The sequence below is a fragment of the Tasmannia lanceolata genome, unplaced genomic scaffold (assembly GCF_043159265.1).
Source record: "Tasmannia lanceolata isolate RefF3 unplaced genomic scaffold, GAP_Taslan_0.1 ptg000037l, whole genome shotgun sequence".
Taxonomy (NCBI): Eukaryota; Viridiplantae; Streptophyta; class Magnoliopsida; order Canellales; family Winteraceae; genus Tasmannia; species Tasmannia lanceolata.
The window spans coordinates 6,401,496-6,420,331 of record NW_027518714.1 but is presented as its reverse complement, the minus strand read 5'-3'; the positions used below and the strand labels follow the sequence as shown (position 1 = coordinate 6,420,331).

At 39.2% G+C, this 18,836-nt stretch overlaps 2 protein-coding genes and 1 pseudogene across 7 annotated transcripts; all 3 read left to right on the top strand.

Annotated features, from left to right (window-relative positions):
- Positions 1-3,521, top strand: LOC143862723 (protopine O-dealkylase-like). Its single transcript, XM_077373804.1, has 4 exons — positions 1-301; positions 415-662; positions 1,400-1,724; positions 2,849-3,521. The coding sequence occupies exons 1-4, from the start codon at positions 50-52 to the stop codon at positions 3,122-3,124; spliced, it is 1,101 nt and encodes a 366-aa protein (XP_077229919.1). The 5' UTR covers positions 1-49; the 3' UTR covers positions 3,125-3,521.
- An 871-nt stretch (positions 3,522-4,392) lies between these two features.
- Positions 4,393-13,040, top strand: LOC143862722 (protein SRG1-like). Of its 5 annotated transcripts, XR_013240450.1 has the most exons (6): positions 4,393-4,766; positions 4,878-5,182; positions 5,526-5,850; positions 6,140-6,221; positions 9,538-9,717; positions 9,799-12,349. XR_013240450.1 is itself a non-coding variant. In XM_077373802.1 (4 exons), exons 1-4 carry the CDS (start codon positions 4,530-4,532, stop codon positions 12,797-12,799), a joined length of 1,143 nt encoding a protein of 380 aa, XP_077229917.1. In that variant the 5' UTR covers positions 4,395-4,529; the 3' UTR covers positions 12,800-13,040. The 5 variants fall into 5 exon arrangements, 2 of the variants coding, with proteins under 2 accessions (XP_077229917.1, XP_077229918.1); XR_013240448.1 differs by lacking the exons at positions 9,538-9,717; positions 9,799-12,349 and adding an exon at positions 12,524-12,660; XR_013240449.1 differs by having other exon boundaries at positions 9,538-12,349.
- A 1,761-nt stretch (positions 13,041-14,801) lies between these two features.
- Positions 14,802-17,935, top strand: LOC143860343 (oxoglutarate-dependent flavonoid 7-O-demethylase 1-like; annotated as a pseudogene). The gene is made up of 4 exons (XR_013239684.1): positions 14,802-15,032; positions 15,950-16,197; positions 17,261-17,584; positions 17,661-17,935. The product of XR_013239684.1 is annotated as an oxoglutarate-dependent flavonoid 7-O-demethylase 1-like (transcript).
- The last annotated feature ends 901 nt before the right edge of the window (positions 17,936-18,836 follow it).

Here is an 18,836-nt window from a genome sequence, read left to right as displayed (position 1 = left end):
TATAAACTGCTGCTCATTTCCATCTCTCATTGCCTCATCTGCATTTGATATGGAGTCACCAAAGCTAGCGATCTTAGGAGGTTCTCTGCCAGTGCCTAGCGTTCAAGAGCTGGTCAAAGATCAAATCCTCACCGTCCCTTCTCGTTACATACGTCTAGATCAACACCCTCAAGTCATCTCTGCAACTGCCACTCTTCCTTCAATTCCAACCATTGACATGGAAAGTTTGCTTCAAGGGGAATCCCAACCTTCTGAATTGAAGAAACTACACTCTGCTTGCAAAGATTGGGGTTTCTTTCAGGTTAATTTTGCTCCAAAGATTCTACCTTAATTTACTATTGAATTGCTCATTTATTAATATTTGAATCCAATAAATTTGGTTAGTTGTAACCATTTTTTGTTGATGTTTTGTAGTTGGTAAACCATGGGGTTAGCTACTCCTTGATTGAGAGAATCAAGTCTGAGATACAAGTTTTTTTCGAACTTCCATTGGAAGAAAAGATGAGATTTTCGCAGCAACCTAATGATCTACAAGGATATGGCCAAGCCTTTGTTGTCTCAGAGGAGCAGAAACTTGATTGGGGAGACATGTTTTATTTGGTTACCCTTCCATCCCATACCCGAAACTCCATTCGATTTGAAAATCTCTCTCCTTCTCTCAGGTCTGCTCAAAAACTCAAAAAACTCAGACTCGACTCGGAAGTGGGTGGAGTCGAGTCAACAAGAACAAGCCTTTGTGGACTACTTATTAACTCGAGCAAAATTTTCTAATAAAGTATGGAATTGTCTAGGCAATTTCCTAGAAAGCTATTTTGCTACCCCTCTTTTTCAAGACAAGAGCCAACTCGTACCTGAATTTGTCTTATTCATTTGATTCATCAGGTGGCACTTCTCTCCTGAAAAAACAGAGGCTTCAATAGTGGTTTTACAAACTTTCCCAACACTCATAAAATATAGTTGTCTCTACAATTAGTAGTGTCTAAGCAATTTTGCACAAAACCATTTAGTGGCCCCTCTTTTTAAAGAGAGGAGAGCCATCACAGCTGAATTTGTCTTATTCATTTAATTTATATTAGGTGGCAATTCGACCCTAAAAACGGGGGCTGCAAAATTGCTTTTGTGAAAATTTTAATGCATATAAGATGCATATAAGATGCAAATTGTAGAAGTTTAAGAACCATATGAAGTTACATGTTCAAATATTTATAGTTTCTTTTTGTTTTTACATTTGGACAGTTGTCGAGTATAGACTCGTTATGCAAGTGAGTCGAGCCAACTTGGATGAGTTCTGAGTTGACTTGTGTAATAGTAATACAGTCGGCTAATGCCTCCTTTCACTAATAATCTAGACGCATGTTTTTAAATTAGTCTTCCTTAATTGCTTGCGTCTGTATTGTAGAGAGGTTTTGGAGACTTACGCATTGGAGTTGGAGAAGCTGGCCATGGCTCTTTTGGATATGATGACCAAAGCTCTAGCAATGGATACTAAAGAAATGAGAGATTTGTTTGAAGATGGGCATCAGGCAATGAGGATGAATTATTATCCTCCATGTCCTCAACCTGAGCGTGTCATTGGGCTTAAACCTCACTCTGATTCGGTGGCACTAACTATCCTCCTTCAAGTTAATGAAGTTCAAGGCCTTGAGATAAGGAAGGATGGGATTTGGGTTCCTGTTAAACCACTTCCAAATGCCTTTGTAGTCAACATAGCAGACATGTTGGAGGTAAAATTAAACAACAATCTTTCTTGTTCTTTTTTTAATCATCCACCCTGGTGCTGTAATGGATTTCTTTCTTGTAATTAGTCGTGACCATGGTTTTAAATTTCGACGAAATCCTAAATTTTGGTCTTAAATTTTTGGTTTCGGAGGAGACCGAAACCTAAATCACACATACCCGAACTTTATTTCGACCAAAATTTCGCTTATCCAAAAAATTTCCCTGAAATTTAAGGGATTTCACCCAAAAATCTCTATATTTATTAATTATTTAATATTGGCCAAAATTTTGAAAATTTGGCCAAAATTCTGTACCAGAAAAAATATTCTTTTATTTGATTTAATTAGATTTTGTCCAAAATTTCGGCTGAAATTTCAGTTTCGTTTTAGGGTTACAGTTTTGGGTTCTGAGTCAAACAAACAGTATTGAAGGGGAGAAAAGCTATTGACCCTAATCTCAGATTGTTTGCCTGAATTAGATAGATCGATAATGTCGTGTTGTGATCATAAGAGCAAGGCAAGGGAGGTCGGGAGATACATGGCCAAAGGCCCGTGTAAAGCTCCACCAAAACACAAATGTAACACCAAATAAAGGACTTTTATAATCAGGACATGTACAAGAAATCTCTACACTTCTCCCTCGAACCTTAATCCTTGAAGCTTCTTTCTAATAAGCTTACAATCTCTACAACAATGACTCTATACTTATAGACCTAAGACACTCCTAAAATTGCAAATACATTAAAGACTTTTTTGTAGTCTCATTAGTCCTTTATAAATCCTAAGCAACCTCATAGGAATTTCCTATTGACTCTTTGATATTCTAGCAAGGCATTAAGGAGAGAACTCAAATGACACTTACATTTTCCATACATAATAACTAACCTAGAAGTCTACAAAGACTTTCCACAAAACCAAGCTCATTGATTTTGATTTACAATTTCCAACACAGATATTGTTGAAATCTTTTCATTTCCCGTGTAGACAAATTAGTGACTGATGTAGATATTGTTGTGTTCTATATTTCTGATTTATTCTCTTTGATGCCTTTCTGGTTTGATCTGGATTTTTCATTAACAGTTCTAAACAAAATTGCTTTCCCTGATTTGGATTTTTCTACTTTGTGACAGATAATAAGCAATGGGGTCTATCACAGCGTGGAGCACAGGGCAACAGTAAATTCAGCACAAGAAAGGCTCTCTATCGCTACATTTTACAGTCCCAATCTGAAGATGGAGATTGGCCCCGCACGGAGTCTGACCAACGCACAAAAGCCTCCACTATTCAGGAGGGAATCTGTGGAGAATTACTTCAAAGATTTCCACTCAAAGGAACTCAAAGGCAAGTCACAGGTCGACACCATGAAGATCACCCCCGGGCTTGAGAAGGCATGCAACACTAGCTGAGGATATAATTTATATCGTCTAGAAAAAGAATATATATTTTGCTTAGTTTGGAAAGCTAAATAAAGAGAATAGATATCGTCTAGTGGACTTCCAACTGGGCCGATTGGAATAACGGACTCTATTGAAGCGGAGATTCGTAGTCTTCACTTCGGCATGTGCTTATTTAGGGATCAAATGGAAGGCAAGCTAGAGATGGAAAGGGGATTCTTCAAATGTTACTTCTTGGGTTCAAGGATCGACCATTGGTCCAGGGAGATTAGCTAGGTTTTTGGATGAGATTAGTTCTATGTGTAATGACAGCTTTCTCTCTTTTTTTCATATCCCTTGTAGTAGTGCCAACTATCTAGCTGATCGGTTGGTTAAATTGGGGGCATTAAGGGATACACTTTATTCTGGACCCTCTCTCTCACATCTGCAATCTCTCTTTATGCTCTTAATTTAGTTATCTTTCATAAAAAGAACAGCTACCTCGGATGATTTTAAATGAATGAGAAAAAAACTGCTAAAAAGTGAGCCTGTTTTGGCTGTTCTCTCCCGTAAAAGTATGCCGTGCCTAGCAAATCCTTATATAAAAAGTGGCTTCCAACGGGAAATGTCTCAGCAATTTCGGATGAAGAAAGCAACCACCTCATATGGATTAAGGGCCCGTTTGGATGCCGAGAAGATTTTGATTTGGATTTCTCACATTTGCAGCCCTTTTTGCATTGTAATTTGGATCGGATCAAATTCTTGGATTTCTATTTCAGCAGCTGACATTAAAAAAATCAGATTTCTAAATTTGCTGTGGAAAGAAGAAATTGGAAATGCACAGATGTAGCTGTTTCCTTCACTCTCTTTGCTCCTCATCCTCTCCCCTGCATAGGAAGTACCCCCTTCCCTGTCCGTCTCCCTCTACATGAGCTGCCTATTCATTTTGTATTCAAAACTTAATTCCAAATCCAAATACAAATTGGGAAGTATCCAAATGGGCGGGCCCTAAACGAATTAGATAAATTCTGCTAAGATGTGGCTGATCTTCCTGAAAGCGAGCTGCAATATGGCTTTTGACAAAATTGCCTAGACATTATCTTAAAAAAGAGAAAAAAATTTTTTTTATTGAAAATAAGACTCATTTGTGTGGCATCTAGCATGGGGAGTAATGGCATCTAGCGAGGAAACTACAAGGTAATAGAAATATAGTAGCTGTTTTCTACACGCTAGTGTAAAAGAACTTTTGTACTCTTCTGTTTATTTGTCAACCTCAGCTCTAATTATATATAATATTGGAAGGGATTTGCTAGCGTCCATTGCACAAGGCATATATGGGAATCTCTCTTTAGGTAGACTAGTCTTCATTGGCATTAGAGACACCCACTAAATAATTGCCCCTCATTTCCTATCTCTCATTGCCTCTTCTGGGTTTGATATGGAGATCTTAGGAGGTTCTCTGGCTGTGCCTAGCGTTCAAGAGCTGGTCAGAGATCAAATCGTCACCGTCCCTTCTCGATACATACAACTAGATCAAGACCCTCCAGTCATCTCCCCAGCCACCACTCTTCCATCAATTCCAACCATTGACATGGAATGTTTGCTTCAAGGGGATTCCCAGCCTTCTGAGTTCAAGAAATTACACTCAGCTTGCAAAGATTGGGGTCTCTTTCATGTGACTCTCCAAAGATTCTAGCTTAATATTTACTATTGAATTGATCTGTAAATTAATATTCTAATACAATAAATTGGTAAGTTGTAATCATTGTTTTTTTATGTTTTGCAGTTGGTAAACCATGGTGTTAGCTATTCATTGATTGAGAGAACCAAGTCTGAGATACAAGATTTTTTCAAACTTCCATTGGAAGAAAAGAAAAATTTTTCACAGCAACCTAACGATCTACAGGGATATGGGCAAGCCTTTGTTGTCTCAGAGGAGCAGAAACTTAATTGGGGAGACATGTTTTATTTAGTTACCCTTCCATTCCATAGGAGAAACTCCCTTCTATTTGAAAATCTCTCTCCTTCTTTCAGGTCAGCTCAAAAACTAGACTCAGTAGTGGGCCAAGTCGAGTCAACTCGAGCAATCCGGTGTGGACTCAATAGATTCTTGAGAAAACAGTTTTCAAATAAAGTTATATATCATTTTAACTAAAGTTGTCCTAGTTAAAAACCTTAGACCTCAGATATAAAGTCATCTGTTCAAATATTTATGGTGGGATTTTTTTTTTTAAATTTTTAATAGTTATTATGGACTTGCCATTAAAAAAAAGCTCCTCTGGACTCATTCCGCAAGTGAGTTGAACCAATTTGGATGAGTTTCAAGTTGACTCGACGTGTTATAGGAATATAGTCGGTTCATGCCTAATCTCTATAGATTCTAGACGCATGTTTTTAAATGAGTGTTCCTTAATTGCTTCTTTTTCTATTGTAGAGAGGTTTTGGAGGCTTACGCATTGGAGTTGCAGAAGCTGGTCATGGCTCTTTCTGATATGATAGCTAGAGCTCTAGCAATGGATCCTAAAGAAATGAGAGATTTGTTTGAAGATGGGTTTCAAGGAATGAGGATGAATTATTATCCACCATGTCCTCAACCTGAGAGTGTGATTGGCCTCACACCTCACTCTGATGCTGCAGGACTAACTGTCCTCCTTCAAGTTAATGAAGCTCAAGGCCTTGAGATAAGGAAAGATGGGATCTGGGTTCCTGTTAAACCACTCCCAAATTCCTTTGTAGTCAACCTAGGAGACGTGTTGGAGGTAAATTAAACAGCACTCTTTTATTTTTTTAAGGGCAAATTATTAAAAAAATGCAAAGCTTTTGTGAAATTGTGAATGAAGGGTGGGGTTTTAAAATTCATCAGAAAAGGGCTGTTAGGTACGGTTGGGAGAGGAAGTTTACTAAAATACCCTTCCATCCATTTAACCTCTCGTTTTACACTTTCACCCTCTTTTACCATTTTGCAGTCGTTTTATACATTTTTCACTCGTTTTTTTCACTCGTTCTCTCCCTTTTACCTCGCCGGAAAATGCTATTGTCGCCGGAAAGCTTGCATACGCGTCGGAAAGTTAAGCTTGTCGCCGGAAAGTGTAGCTCCTCTTGCCAAAAACAGTACTTCAACTCTCCCAAGGTATTTTTTAAACCATTTAATGTAGGGTTTCATTTTTTGGGTTTTCTTCTTAGGGTGTTGGATATGAAATACTTTGAACCATTATTGAAATTGTATAAAGCTATAATTAGTTCCTGTGTTAGGTTCCGTCGTGGTCCCGAGGTATAAAATATGGTTCCGTCGTGGTTGCGGGTTATAAAATGTAGTTCCCTAGTGGTTCCGGTGTATAAAATGCGGTTCCGTAGTTGTTCCGGGGTAGAAAATGTGGTTCCCTAGTGGTTCTGAGGTATAAAATGTGGTTCCGTAATGGTTGCGGGTTATAAAATGTTGTTCCCTAGTGGTTCCGGTGTATGAAATGTGGTTCCGGGGTAGAAAATGTGGTTCCCTAGTGGTTCCGAGGTATAAAATGTAGTTCCATAGTGGTTGCAGGATATAAGATGTGGTTCCCTAGTGGTTCTGGTATATGAAATGTGGTTCTGTAGTGGTTCCGGGGTAGAAAATGTGGCTCCCTAGTGGTCCCGAGGTATAAAATGTGGTTCCGTAGTGGTTGCGGGTTATAAAATGTTGTTCCCTAGTGGTTCCGGTGTATGGAATGTGGTTCCGTAGTGGTTCTGGGGTAGAAAATGTGGTTCCCTAGTGGTTCGGAGCTATAAAATGTGGTTCCGTAATGGTTGCGGGTTATAAAATGTGGTTCCGTAGTGGTTCCGGTGTATGAAATGTGGTTCCCTAGTGTTTCCGGTGTAGAAAATGTGGTTCCTTAGTGGTTCCGAGGTATAAAATGTGGTTCCGTAGTGGTTGCGGGTTATAAAATGTGGTTCTCTAGTGGTTCCGGTGTATGAAATGTGGTTCTGTAGTGGTTCCGGGGTAGAAACTGTGGTTCCCTAGTGGTTCCGAGGTATATAATGTGGTTCCGTAGTCGTTCCGGGGTATAAAATATGGTTCCCTAGTGGTTCCGGGGTATGAAATGTGGTGCCCTAGTGGTTCCGGCGTATAAAATGTTGTTTTCAAGTGGTTCCGAGGTATAAAATGTGGTTCCGTAGTGGTTGCGGGTTATAAAATGTGGTTCCCTAGTGGTTCCGGTGTATGAAATGTGGTTCCCTAGTGGTTCCGGGGTAGAAAATGTGGTTCCGTAGTGGTTCTGAGGTATAAAATGTGGTTCCGTAGTCGTTCCGGGGTATAAAATATGGTTCCCTAGTGGTTCCGGGGTATGATATGTGGTGCCCTAGTTGTTCCGGCGTATAAAATGTGGTTTTCAAGCGGTTTCGGGAAATAAGATGTGGTTCCTTAGTGGTTCTGGTGCATAAAATATGGTTCCGTAGTGGTTGCAGGGTAGAAAATATGGTTCTCTAGTTGTTCCGGGGTAGAAAATGTGGTTCCCTAGTGGTTCCGAGGTATAAAATGTGGTTCCGTAGTGGTTGCGGGTTATAAAATGTGGTTACATAGTGGTTCCGGTGTATGAAATGTGGTTCCGTAGTGGTTCCGGGGTAGAAAATGTTGTTCCCTAGTGGTTCCGAGGTATAAAATGTTGTTCTGTAGTCGTTCCGGGGTATAAAATATGGTTCCCTAGTAGTTCTGGGGTATGAAATGTGGTGCCCTAGTGGTTTCGGCGTATAAAATGTTGTTTTCAAGTGGTTCCGAGGTATAAAATGTGGTTCCGTAGTGGTTGCGGGTTATAAAATGTGGTTCCCTAGTGGTTCCGGTGTATGAAATGTGGTTCTCTAGTGGTTCCGGGATAGAAAATGTGGTTCCGTAGTGGTTCTGAGGTATAAAATGTGGTTCCGTAGTCGTTTCGGGGTATAAAATATGGTTCCCTAGTTGTTCCGGGGTATGAAATGTGGTGCCCTAGTTGTTCCGACGTATAAAATGTGGTTTTCAAGTGGTTCCGGGAAATAAGATGTGGTTCCCTAGTGGTTCCGGTATATAAAATATGGTTCCGTAGTGGTTCCAAGGTAGAAAATATGGTTCCCTAGTGGTTTCGGGGTAGAAAATGTGGTTCCCTAGTGGTTCCGAGGTATAAAATGTGGTTCCGTGTTGGTTGCGGGTTATAAAATGTGGTTCCCTAGTGGTTCTTGTGTATGAAATGTGGTTCCCTAGTGGTTCCGGGGTAGAAAATGTGGTTCCCTAGTGGTTCTGAGGTATAAAATGTGGTTCCGTAGTGGTTGCGGGTTATAAAATGTGGTTCCCTAGTGGTTCCGGTGTATGAAATGTGGTTCCCTAGTGGTTCCAGAGTATAAAATGTGGTTCCCTAGTGGTTCCGAGGTATAAAATGTGGTTCTGTAGTGGTTGCGGGGTATAAAATGTGGTTCCTTAATGGTTCCGGTGTATGAAATGTGGTTCCTTAGTGGTTCCGGGGTAGAAAATGTGGTTCCCTAGTGGTCCCAAGGTATAAAATGTGGTTCCGTCGTGGTTGCGGGTTATAAAATGTAGTTCCCTAGTGGTTTCGGTGTATGAAATGTGGTTCCGTAGTAGTTCCGGGGTAGAAAATGTGATTCCCTAGTGGTTCCGAGGCATGAAATGTGGTTCCGTAGTGGTTGCGGGGTATAAAATGTGGTTCCCTAGTGGTTCCGAGGTATAAAATGTGGTTCCGTAATGGTTGCGGGTTATAAAATGTAGTTCCCTAGTGGTTCCGGTGTATGAAATGTGGTTCCGTAGTGGTTCCGGGGTAGAAAATGTGGTTCCCTAGTGGTTCCGAGGTATAAAATATGATTCCGTAATGGTTGCGGGTTATAAAATGTAGTTCCCTAGTGATTCCGGTGTATGAAATGTGGTTCCGGGGTAGAAAATGTGGTTACGTAGTGGTTCAAAGTTGAGTGTGAGTGCGTCGATTACAGGTTCTTTCCATGTTTCCACCCCCCCTAATTTTTGTCCATTTCTTGTTCCATGGTTTCCTTGAACATCTCCTTCTCCGGATCCGATTTAATGATTCATGACTCATCCTTTCTACAACCTTCTACTTAGGTGCCATGCCTTTCTGATAAAAAATTGTAGATTCATTGACAGATCAAAGTCCCAGAGCTTCACCTTCGTCAGTAATTCTGTCACTTTATTTTTATCCACAACCACGGCCATAAGATCTTCTCGGATATTTGCTATTTTCATGCAGAGTGAAAGAAACACATCAAAACAACAAATGATTTTTCTCCTACACATCTCTCATCATCATCTTCAAAGACAATTTCTAGCTTTCTGTAGTAAATTTCTCTTCTTTTTCAAAATGTTCATTAAAGATGGTTTTTTGTCGAACGCTGATTCCTCCACCCTAACACTTGATTCATCTCGTCTTTTGTGATTGGGAATACATTCTTTGTCGAACTCTGATTCCTCCACCCTCTCGAAGAATTGTTGGATGAGTTGCATGGTGCCACAATCTTCTCCAAGCTTGACCTTCGTTCAGGCTACCATCAGATTCGAGTGCATCCCAACGACATTTCTAAGACAGCCTTCAAGACTCATGAAGGCCAGTACGAGTTCCTTGTAATGCCCTTTGGGCTCACCAATGCACCATCAACTTTTCAAGGTTTGATGAACGAGGTATTCAAACCCTACCTACGCAAGTTTATTCTCATTTTCTTTGACGACATACTTTACTTGTGTACAGCCAATCATGGGATGCACACCTTTTACATCTTCGTACCACCTTGGAGTTATTAAGATCTCACAAGCTCTATGCAAAGGACTCTAAATGTAGGTTCAGTTGTGACAAAGTGGACTACCTTCGTCATGTAATATCAAGAGAAGGAGTACCTGCTGACCCAAACAATATTTCTTGCATACTTAGTTCGCCTTTACCTACTTCAACTAAACCATTACGCGGGTTTTTGGGGTTAGGTGGGTATTATCGGAAATTTATAAGGGATTATGGTAAAATCGCAGCACCTTTGACGGCTATGCTAAAAAAGGATTCTTTCAAATGGTCCGATGTAGTAAGGGAAGCTTTTGAAGACCTCAAAAAGGCAATGGCTGAACCCCCAGTGTTGGCTCTATCCAAATTCTCAAAACCTTTCACCATTGACTGTGATGCTTCAGGAAAAGGGGTGGGTGGTGTCCTCATGCAAGAATGGAGGCCATTGACCTTCTTCAGTCAACCCAGTATTTTCTTTTCATGTCTCTTTGGTCAAGAAGAAGTTGAGAGAGAGCATTCCAACACAGACCTCGCTGCCACCAGTTACTTATGAGGGATTAATCCAACCTCAACCTCGAATCATCTTATATCGTCGAGTTCTGAACCATGGGAATCGAACCATGACTGAAGTGGTAGTGAAATGGCAAGGAGCTGAAGTTGAAGATGCAACATGGGAGCGCTACCATGATCTATTGAAGAGGTTTTCAGATTCAAACCTTGAGGACAAGGTTGCTTGAAGTGGAGGGGAGTGTTACGTGCACAATCTGTACCAGTTATTTCGTTATTTTCTATAGGGTCAGTCCAACGTATGTAATGGAGTTTGTTTTGAGTCATTGTGGTGTCAGTTATGGAGTCCTATTACTAGTACGTGGAGTCAGTTGTCGTACTTGTCATTTGGAGAATTGTATTCTACTTAAACTCTTTTCTCATGAATGAAAGACATACAACTTTCTTCTCCTAAAAAGTATACTCTTTCGTGGAGGTTGGCCCTCTCGAAGTAGCCATTTTCACCATAGGAAAATCCAAGAGAAAGACGTAACAATCCTTGGAACCACAAATATAAGGGTTCGAACCAGAAATAGTTAGAACCACAATTGAACCAAAATTGACAATTGGGATAATTATTTCCACAGAAGGAACAATAGGAACCACTATTTTAGGAACAATAGGAACCACTATTTTCAGACTTGGAACCACTTCAAACACACTATTAGACAGTTGGAATGAAAATCACTGCTTACAAGGATCCTTGAAACCATACTTACTGGTTTCAAGGGTTCGAAAGTCTCAAAAATCCCAAAATAAATGGTTATGCCTCTTTCCCTTCTGTCAAAAGAGTGCAAAACAAAATTGATTACGGTCCTTCTCCCAACAAAATCAAATGAAACCCTTTGAAAACAAAAATAAAACCCTTGGCCACCAAAATGAAACCCTTCAAAACCTACAAATCCTGAATGAAATCCTAACAAACCACAGTTACACCTTTCAAAACAAATGGAACCCTTTCGAACCCTAAATGAAACCCTAATTTGGTTTCTAAAATTTATTTCTTTCAATCCATCGAAACCCTAACAAAACGAAAATCAACAAAATGAAACCCTTTGCAAACCATGGATAAACGAGAAATCAAGTCAAACCTTTTGAAACCCTAACACAAGAACTAATTATAGCTTTATACAATTTCAATAATGGTTCAAAGTATTTCATATCCAACACCCCAAGAAGAAAACCCAAAAAATGAAACCCTACATTAAATGGTTTAAAAAATACCTTGGAGAGTTGAAGTACTGGTTTTGGCAAGAGGAGCTACACTTTCCGACGCGTATGCAAGCTTTCCGGCAAGAATAGTATTTTCCGGCGAGGTAAAAGGGAGAGAACGAGTGAAAAAAACGAGTGAAAAAAGGAGAAAACAACTGAAAAAGGGTAAAAGAGGGTGAAAGGGTAAAACGAGAGGTTAAATGGATGGAAGGATATTTTAGTAATCTTCCTCTCCCAACCGTCTCGTTTCTCCACCGACGGTGAGAAGTCTCGTCTGAGAAGAGAAAGGTAAAAAAAAAAAACAGTGTAAAAGGTAAAAAACGAAAGTAAGAAAAAATAAGTTACAAAAGGGTATATTTGTCTTCAAACACATTTTCTCTCACCTCACACCCGTTATTTTATAATTTTCAAATCACTACCCTTTATTAACAATTTCCATAAAACTTTGTATTTTTTAATCATTTGCCCTTTTTTTAATCATCTACTGTTTGTGTTCCGAGTCATGATGGAGAGGAATAGAGGAAAATTGTTGACCCATGTAGGGATTGTCCTGATCAAATGTTTCTGCGTTACTCTCTTCTCTGTCTTTTGTTGAAATATAAATGATTAAATAACACCAAGTCTAACAACTTGAGTTATTAGAGTAATTGGTTGTTTCATATGGTATGAGAGCGATTGCCTCGTCGCGGCAGGTACTGGATTCAAAAACCTAGAACTCATTGATATTAAAAATCCGTATTTGGGGCCAACCCAAAAAAGGTGGACCATACGCGGGGGGGGGGGGGGGGGGGGGGGGGGGTTGATGTATAAATGATTATATAACATCAACTCTAAAAGCGTTGCTTAAGCTGTTAGAGATCTTTAGTGATTTGATTTGGGTTTATGTTTTACAGTCCGAAATAAATTTGCTTTGCCTAATTTAGATTTTTCAAAGTTGTAACAGATAGTAAGCAATGGCGTCTATCATAGTGTGGAGCATAGAGCAACCATAAATTCAGAGAAAGAGAGGCTCTCTATTGCTACATTCTACTTCCCCAATCTAAAGACAGAGTTCGGTCCGGCACGGAGTCTGACCAACCCACAAAGGCCTCCACTATTCAGGAGGGAAACCATGCAAAACTACCTCAAAGGCTTCTACTCAAAGGAACTCAAAGGCAAGTCACATGTCGAGACCATGAAGATTGCCCCTGGGCTTGAGAAGGCAGGAAACACTAGCTGAGGATCATACATTTATATTGTCTAGAAAGATAATATGCCTTTTGCTTTGTTTCGAAAACTAAATAAAAATGATGCTCTATATATGTACGCCAATTTATATGGTCTTGAAATAGAATATGTCTTCTGCTTAGTTTCAGCAACTAAATAAAAAAGGTGCTCTTTCTATGTGTTGGGGGTTCCACGCTAAAGTGAACTCCCTAAAATGGAAGATCTCTTTATAAATAAATATCCAGCTCGCTACATTTCTAGGCCATGTTTGTTTCAGATTATGCCAACCAATTGTCAGCCCTGAACCTATTATTGGACTCAGATTTAAAAATAATTTTGAGTCGAATAATAGGTTTTGGACTTACAATGGAAATCAGTTTATACGAACTCTGCTTATTAAGAATAATCGATTCAATGGTCAGAGAGAAGCAATTAAAAAAAATAAAGGAAATGAAGGAAAGAATTGAGATCCGGTCTTTTCTTCGTGTAATCATCTCATGCATGATCAGAGGAAGTGCAGGAGAAATTCCAGAAGTTACACTTACACATTGAAGAAATGAAACATTTCCTTTTGTTTTAGATTTTTAAATTGAATTTAAGTCCAAAACTGATTATTGGATTCAAAATTAAGGCCAAATTCATTTTGGATTTTGAGAATTGATTTTGAGGACCTGAGAAGAGGAAGAAGAGGGAAGGGAAAAAGAGAAATTGATTTTGAGAATTGATTTTGAGGACGTAAGAATTGATTTTTGTTTGTACTATTTGTTTACTCCTCTTATATATATATACTAGTAAAAAACCCCGTGCGATGCACGGGCCGACAAAGAACTGTACAGACCACGTCATAGGTTGATCCAAACCGTCCATGTGATGGAACACAACATCAATACATGGTGCTCGTAAAATCATTTCCATAGGCTGATCGTAGCCTTCCAATCTATAAAGGTTTCCATAATTCCTCTTAAATCGGATGGTTAAGATCACCCTATAGATTTTTTTATTAAAAACCCATAAAGGAGGGGGGTAAGATTGAAATTATGTGGCTTTAATGGGTGCCTTTGTTAAAAAGAATAAAGGAGGGGGTAGGATTGAAAATATGTGAGTTGAATGGGTGCATTTGTTAAAAAAAGTCAAAAAAGTGATGTGTAATTCTCATAGAATTTTGAAAAAAATCAAAAAATTATCTTCTTTTCTCTTCTGCTATATAGTATACTAGTAAAAAACCCGTGCGATGCACGGGCCGACAAAGAACTGTACGGACCACGTCATAGGTTGATCCAAACCGTCCATGTGATGGAACACAACATAAATAGGTTGTGCCCCAAAAATCATTTCCATAGGCTGATCCTAGCCCTCCAATCTATAGATGTTTCCATAATTCCTCTTAAATCGGATGGTTAAGATCACCCTATAGATTTTTTATTAAAAAACCAACGGGACCACGTCATAGGTTGATCCAAACCGTCCATGTGATGGAACACAACATAAATAGGTTGTGCCCCAAATATCATTTCCATAGGCCGATCCTAGCCCTCCAATCTATAGATGTTGCCATAATTCCTCTTATCTTAAATCGGATGGTCAAGATCACCCTATAGTTTTTTAATTAAAAAACCATAAAGGAGGGAGGTAAGATCGAAATTATATGGCTTTAATGGGTGCCTTTGTTAAAAGCATAAAGGAGAGGGTAGGATTGAAATTATATGATTTAATGGGTGCCTTTGTTAAAAGCATAAAGGGGAGGTAGGATTGAAATTATATGAGTTGAATGGGTGCATTTGTTCAAAAAAGTCAAAAAATGTGACGTGTAATTCTCATGTGATTTTCAAAAAAATGGAAAAAACTCTCTTCTTTTCATCCCAGCTTATTGTATTAGGTATATAGAGATAACTATCTCTGTTCATCAAAATAGGGAATGTGTGCAATCTCTCTCTCTCTCTCTCTCTCTCTCTCTCTCTCTCTCTCTCTCTCTCTCTCTCTATCTCTCTCTCTCTCGTGATTCATCAAAGGAAGAGATGGTTGGAAGTTCTCTGCCAGTGCCTAGTGTTCAAGAGCTGGTCAAAGATCAAATCGTCACGGTTCCTTCTCGCTACATACGCGTAGGTCAAGACCCACCAGCCATTTTTGCAAATGCCACCCTTCCATCGATTCCGACCATCGACATGCAAAGGTTGCTTCAAGGAGATTCCATGGCTTCTGAATTGGAAAAATTACACTCTGCATGCAAAGATTGGGGTTTCTTTCAGGTCTTTCTCCCGAGATTTTGCGTTTTATTAATCAATGAGTTATTTATTAGCTTGATATTTCTTGATATAACAACATTAGATAGAGGAAATGGTTTGTGAGCAGCTCCTCAAATAAGCTTATCTGAGCAGAGCTCACAAACCATAAGGGGCCCACATTTTGGGGGTGATCCTAAGCATTCATTTGGAAGGCCCCATCTTGGATGGAGTGTGAACCAATAATCAGCTCCATTGGATCATCCTAACCCTTCCATTTGTGGAGGGAAAAAATGGGCAGATTTGTGGACAGATAGTATATGTCCATTTTCCCTCTACAAATGGACACCCTAAGATGATCCAATGTAGCTGATTTTTGGTATACACCCCATCCATGATGGGGCCTTCCAAATGAATGCTTAGGATCACCCCCAAAATGTGGGCCCCCATGGTTTGTGAGCTCTGCTCAGACAAGCTTATCTGAGCTTATCTGAGCAGCTGCTCACAAACTATTTCCTCAATTAGATAATGATAATAATTTGAGAATCTGACCACTTAAAAGAGAGAGAGAGAGAGAGAGAGAGAGAGAGAGAGAGAGGACAAAATAGATGGGAAATGATTCCTGCGCTACAGTGTTTTGATAAGCATGCGCTCCACTTGTCTGTCGTGCAGTATTTAAAGGGATGTCAGAGGAAATTACGGTTCTCAAAATGATCTTAAAACCTTTTAAATACTACACGACAAACTAGTAAGCGCATGTTTATCTAAACATTGGAGCGCTGAAATCATTTCCCTAAATTAAAGGGTTATTATGTACTGATTAATGTTTGATTTATGGCGGACTCCTGCAGTCATTTGACCAAAAATGTACCCGTTCAGTAATTCCAAAATGTTCAGCACTTAAATGGCAAAATTTTCTAATACGAATTATTGATGCTTTGCAGTTGATAAACCATGGTGTGAGTTTTTCATTGATCGAGAAAATAAAGTCCGAGGTGCAAGATTTTTTTAAACTCCCGCCGGAAGAAAAGATGAAATTTTTGCAGAAGCCTGACGATCTACATGGATATGGACAAATCCTCGTTGTGTTTGAAGAGCAGAAACTTGACTGGGCAGACATGTTATATTTGATTACCCTCCCAACCCATCTAAGAAACTCTACTCTTTTTGAAAATTTCACTCCCTCTTGCAGGTCAGCTATATACTTCTTCCTGTCTAAGGAGTTTAGATACATAATTTTTTAGGGAAATGATATTTACGCCCCTTTTGATCACTAGGGGCAACCATTGACAGTCTACTTTGCAATCAAAGCCCCTGAATTTTTTTGGCATCAAGTACATTAGGCCTCTTTTTGTCATTGATACGCGTCAGGTGTCCCTGGTGATCTGGTGATCAAAAGGGGCGTAAATATCACTTCCCTTTTTTTAAGGGCATTTGTTATATTTATTTAGAATTGTATTCCCTATATATGTGAAACAACCAATTACTTAAGCTTTTGGAGATGGTGTTATTTAATCTTTTATACTTTAACACTCCCCCTCATGTGTGACCCCTTTTTTTAAGGATTGGCCTACACGTGGCACATGTGGCCCCTCTTTTGGGTTGGCCATTACATGTGGATTTTTAACATGAAGGAGAAATTGCTTTGATACCACCAATTACTCCAAAAGGTTAAGTTGTCGGAAAAGGTGTTATTAAATCTTTTATACTTTAACAATATATTCCTATGTCCCCTTATGCTCTATTGGTTTTAGATTTTGAGAATTGATTATGAGTGCAAAAACCAATTATTGGACTCAAAATTAGGTATTGGACTCACAATTAGTTGTCAATATCTAAGGCCCTCTTCATTTTAGATTTTGACAACTCATTATGAGTTCCAAACCTTTTATTTGACTCAATCTCAAAACAACCGGACCTAAACCAACAGAGCCTAAACGTAAATTTGAGTCCAATAATCGGTTTTGGACTCACAATCGGATCTCAAAGTCCAAATCAAACAGAGCCTTCTTATTTTGAATTCTACTCCATGTATATTCGAGAAATGATATGAGCACAACCATGTTTTAATAATTGCACAAATGCAGCTTGTCTTTTCTTTTTAATTGGCTTGTCAGCTTTTTGGGAACGGTAATAACCTTTGACAGTTCTTTAAAGAATAAAAGATAAGATGTGTTGGTGCAAACATCAAATCTTGGTTGTGCAAATATCAAAACATGGTTGTGCTGATAAACTTGCTTCTTTCTCCATCGTAGAGAGATTCTTGAGGACTACACATCAAAGTTGCAAAAGTTGGCCATGGCAATTTTGGAGATGATGGCAAGAGCTCTGGACATGGATACTCAGGAGATGAAAGACTTATTTGAAGATGGGAATCAAGGATAAGGTTTAATTACTATCCCCCATGTCCTCAACCCGAGCGTGTCATTGGTCTCACACCTCACTCCGATGTTTTTGCACTGACAATCCTCCTCCAAGTTAATGAAGCACAAGGCCTTGAGATAAGGAAAAATGGGATGTGGGTTTCAGTTAAACCACTCCCAAATGCCTTTATAGTCAACATAGGAGACATTATGGAGGTAAATTGAAGAATTTTTTTTTCTTTTTAATCATCTTCTTGCTTTGCTCTTACTGTATAATTCCATGCTTTGGCAGGTAATAAGCAATGGGGCCTATCAGAGTGTGGAGCACAGAGCAACAGTAATGCAGTGCAGGAAAGGCTCTCTTGCGCTACGTTCTACAGCCCCAATCTAAAGAGAGAGTTCGGCCCGGCAAGGAGTCTGACCAACTTAGAAAAGCCACCATTGTTCAGAAGGGAAACAGGAGGGAATTTCTTTAGAGACTTCTTCTCTAAGGAACTCAAAGGGAAGTCACACATCGAGACCATGAAGTTAACCAGTGGGCTTGCATAGGCCGGCAAAAGTAGTTGAGGGTGTTGATATATTTCTACCTGTGTAGAAAGACAACATGTCTCTTGCTTAATTTCAAAGACTAAATAAAAGGAGTTTCTCTTTTGTGAAATTTTAAAATTGTAGGAAAATATGAAGAGAACCCCAGTACAATGTGCATGTGCTTTTACAAGTGATTCACATTAAAAATAGAGCACTGCTAGGAAAGCAGGATTCCGTTTTGGATAAAAAAATGGGCATGTCCACTAAAAGACAAAAGGAGGGGAGCACAAATCCCCACAATGCAATAAATACACATGGAGAATAGTCAAATCAATGGTCATGTCATGCCATATTACTTCATAATTTGTAATTGATGCGGAACTTACATGGAACCATGGTGATTAGAGTTGAAGATCACAAATCTCTCGAGCTCTGGCGAACCACGATCACGAACACGATCTTTACTGCGCGCTTTGGCAAACCACGATCTCCGCTGCGCTAAGAGATCTTCTAATCTTAAGAAGACCTTAGGGTTCGATCAATGGAATCGCATGCACAAGTTTTTCCCTCAGATTAGAGACCCTCTTTATGATGGAACTTTAGCTATAACAAATGGGATTGTTATCATCAAACGACACCCATATTTATAGATTTCGGTACATACGAATTGTGTCCTTCCACACTTCAAACACTCACGTGTTTTAGAGTTTCAAAACAATTGGATTTATCTCTTAAGACTTCTTTTGTGAATAACACTAGGAAAATAGAAAAGCCAATGCTTTCACTTAAAAGTGAGTCCCACCAATGTGGGCCACACTAAATACGCCAATATTCAGAATCCCGTTTTCAAAGTGTTTTCCATAAAAATATGCGCTTAACTACCTAACACTACTAATATTTGAAGGAAAGTGATATTTACGCCGCTGTTGATTACAAGGGC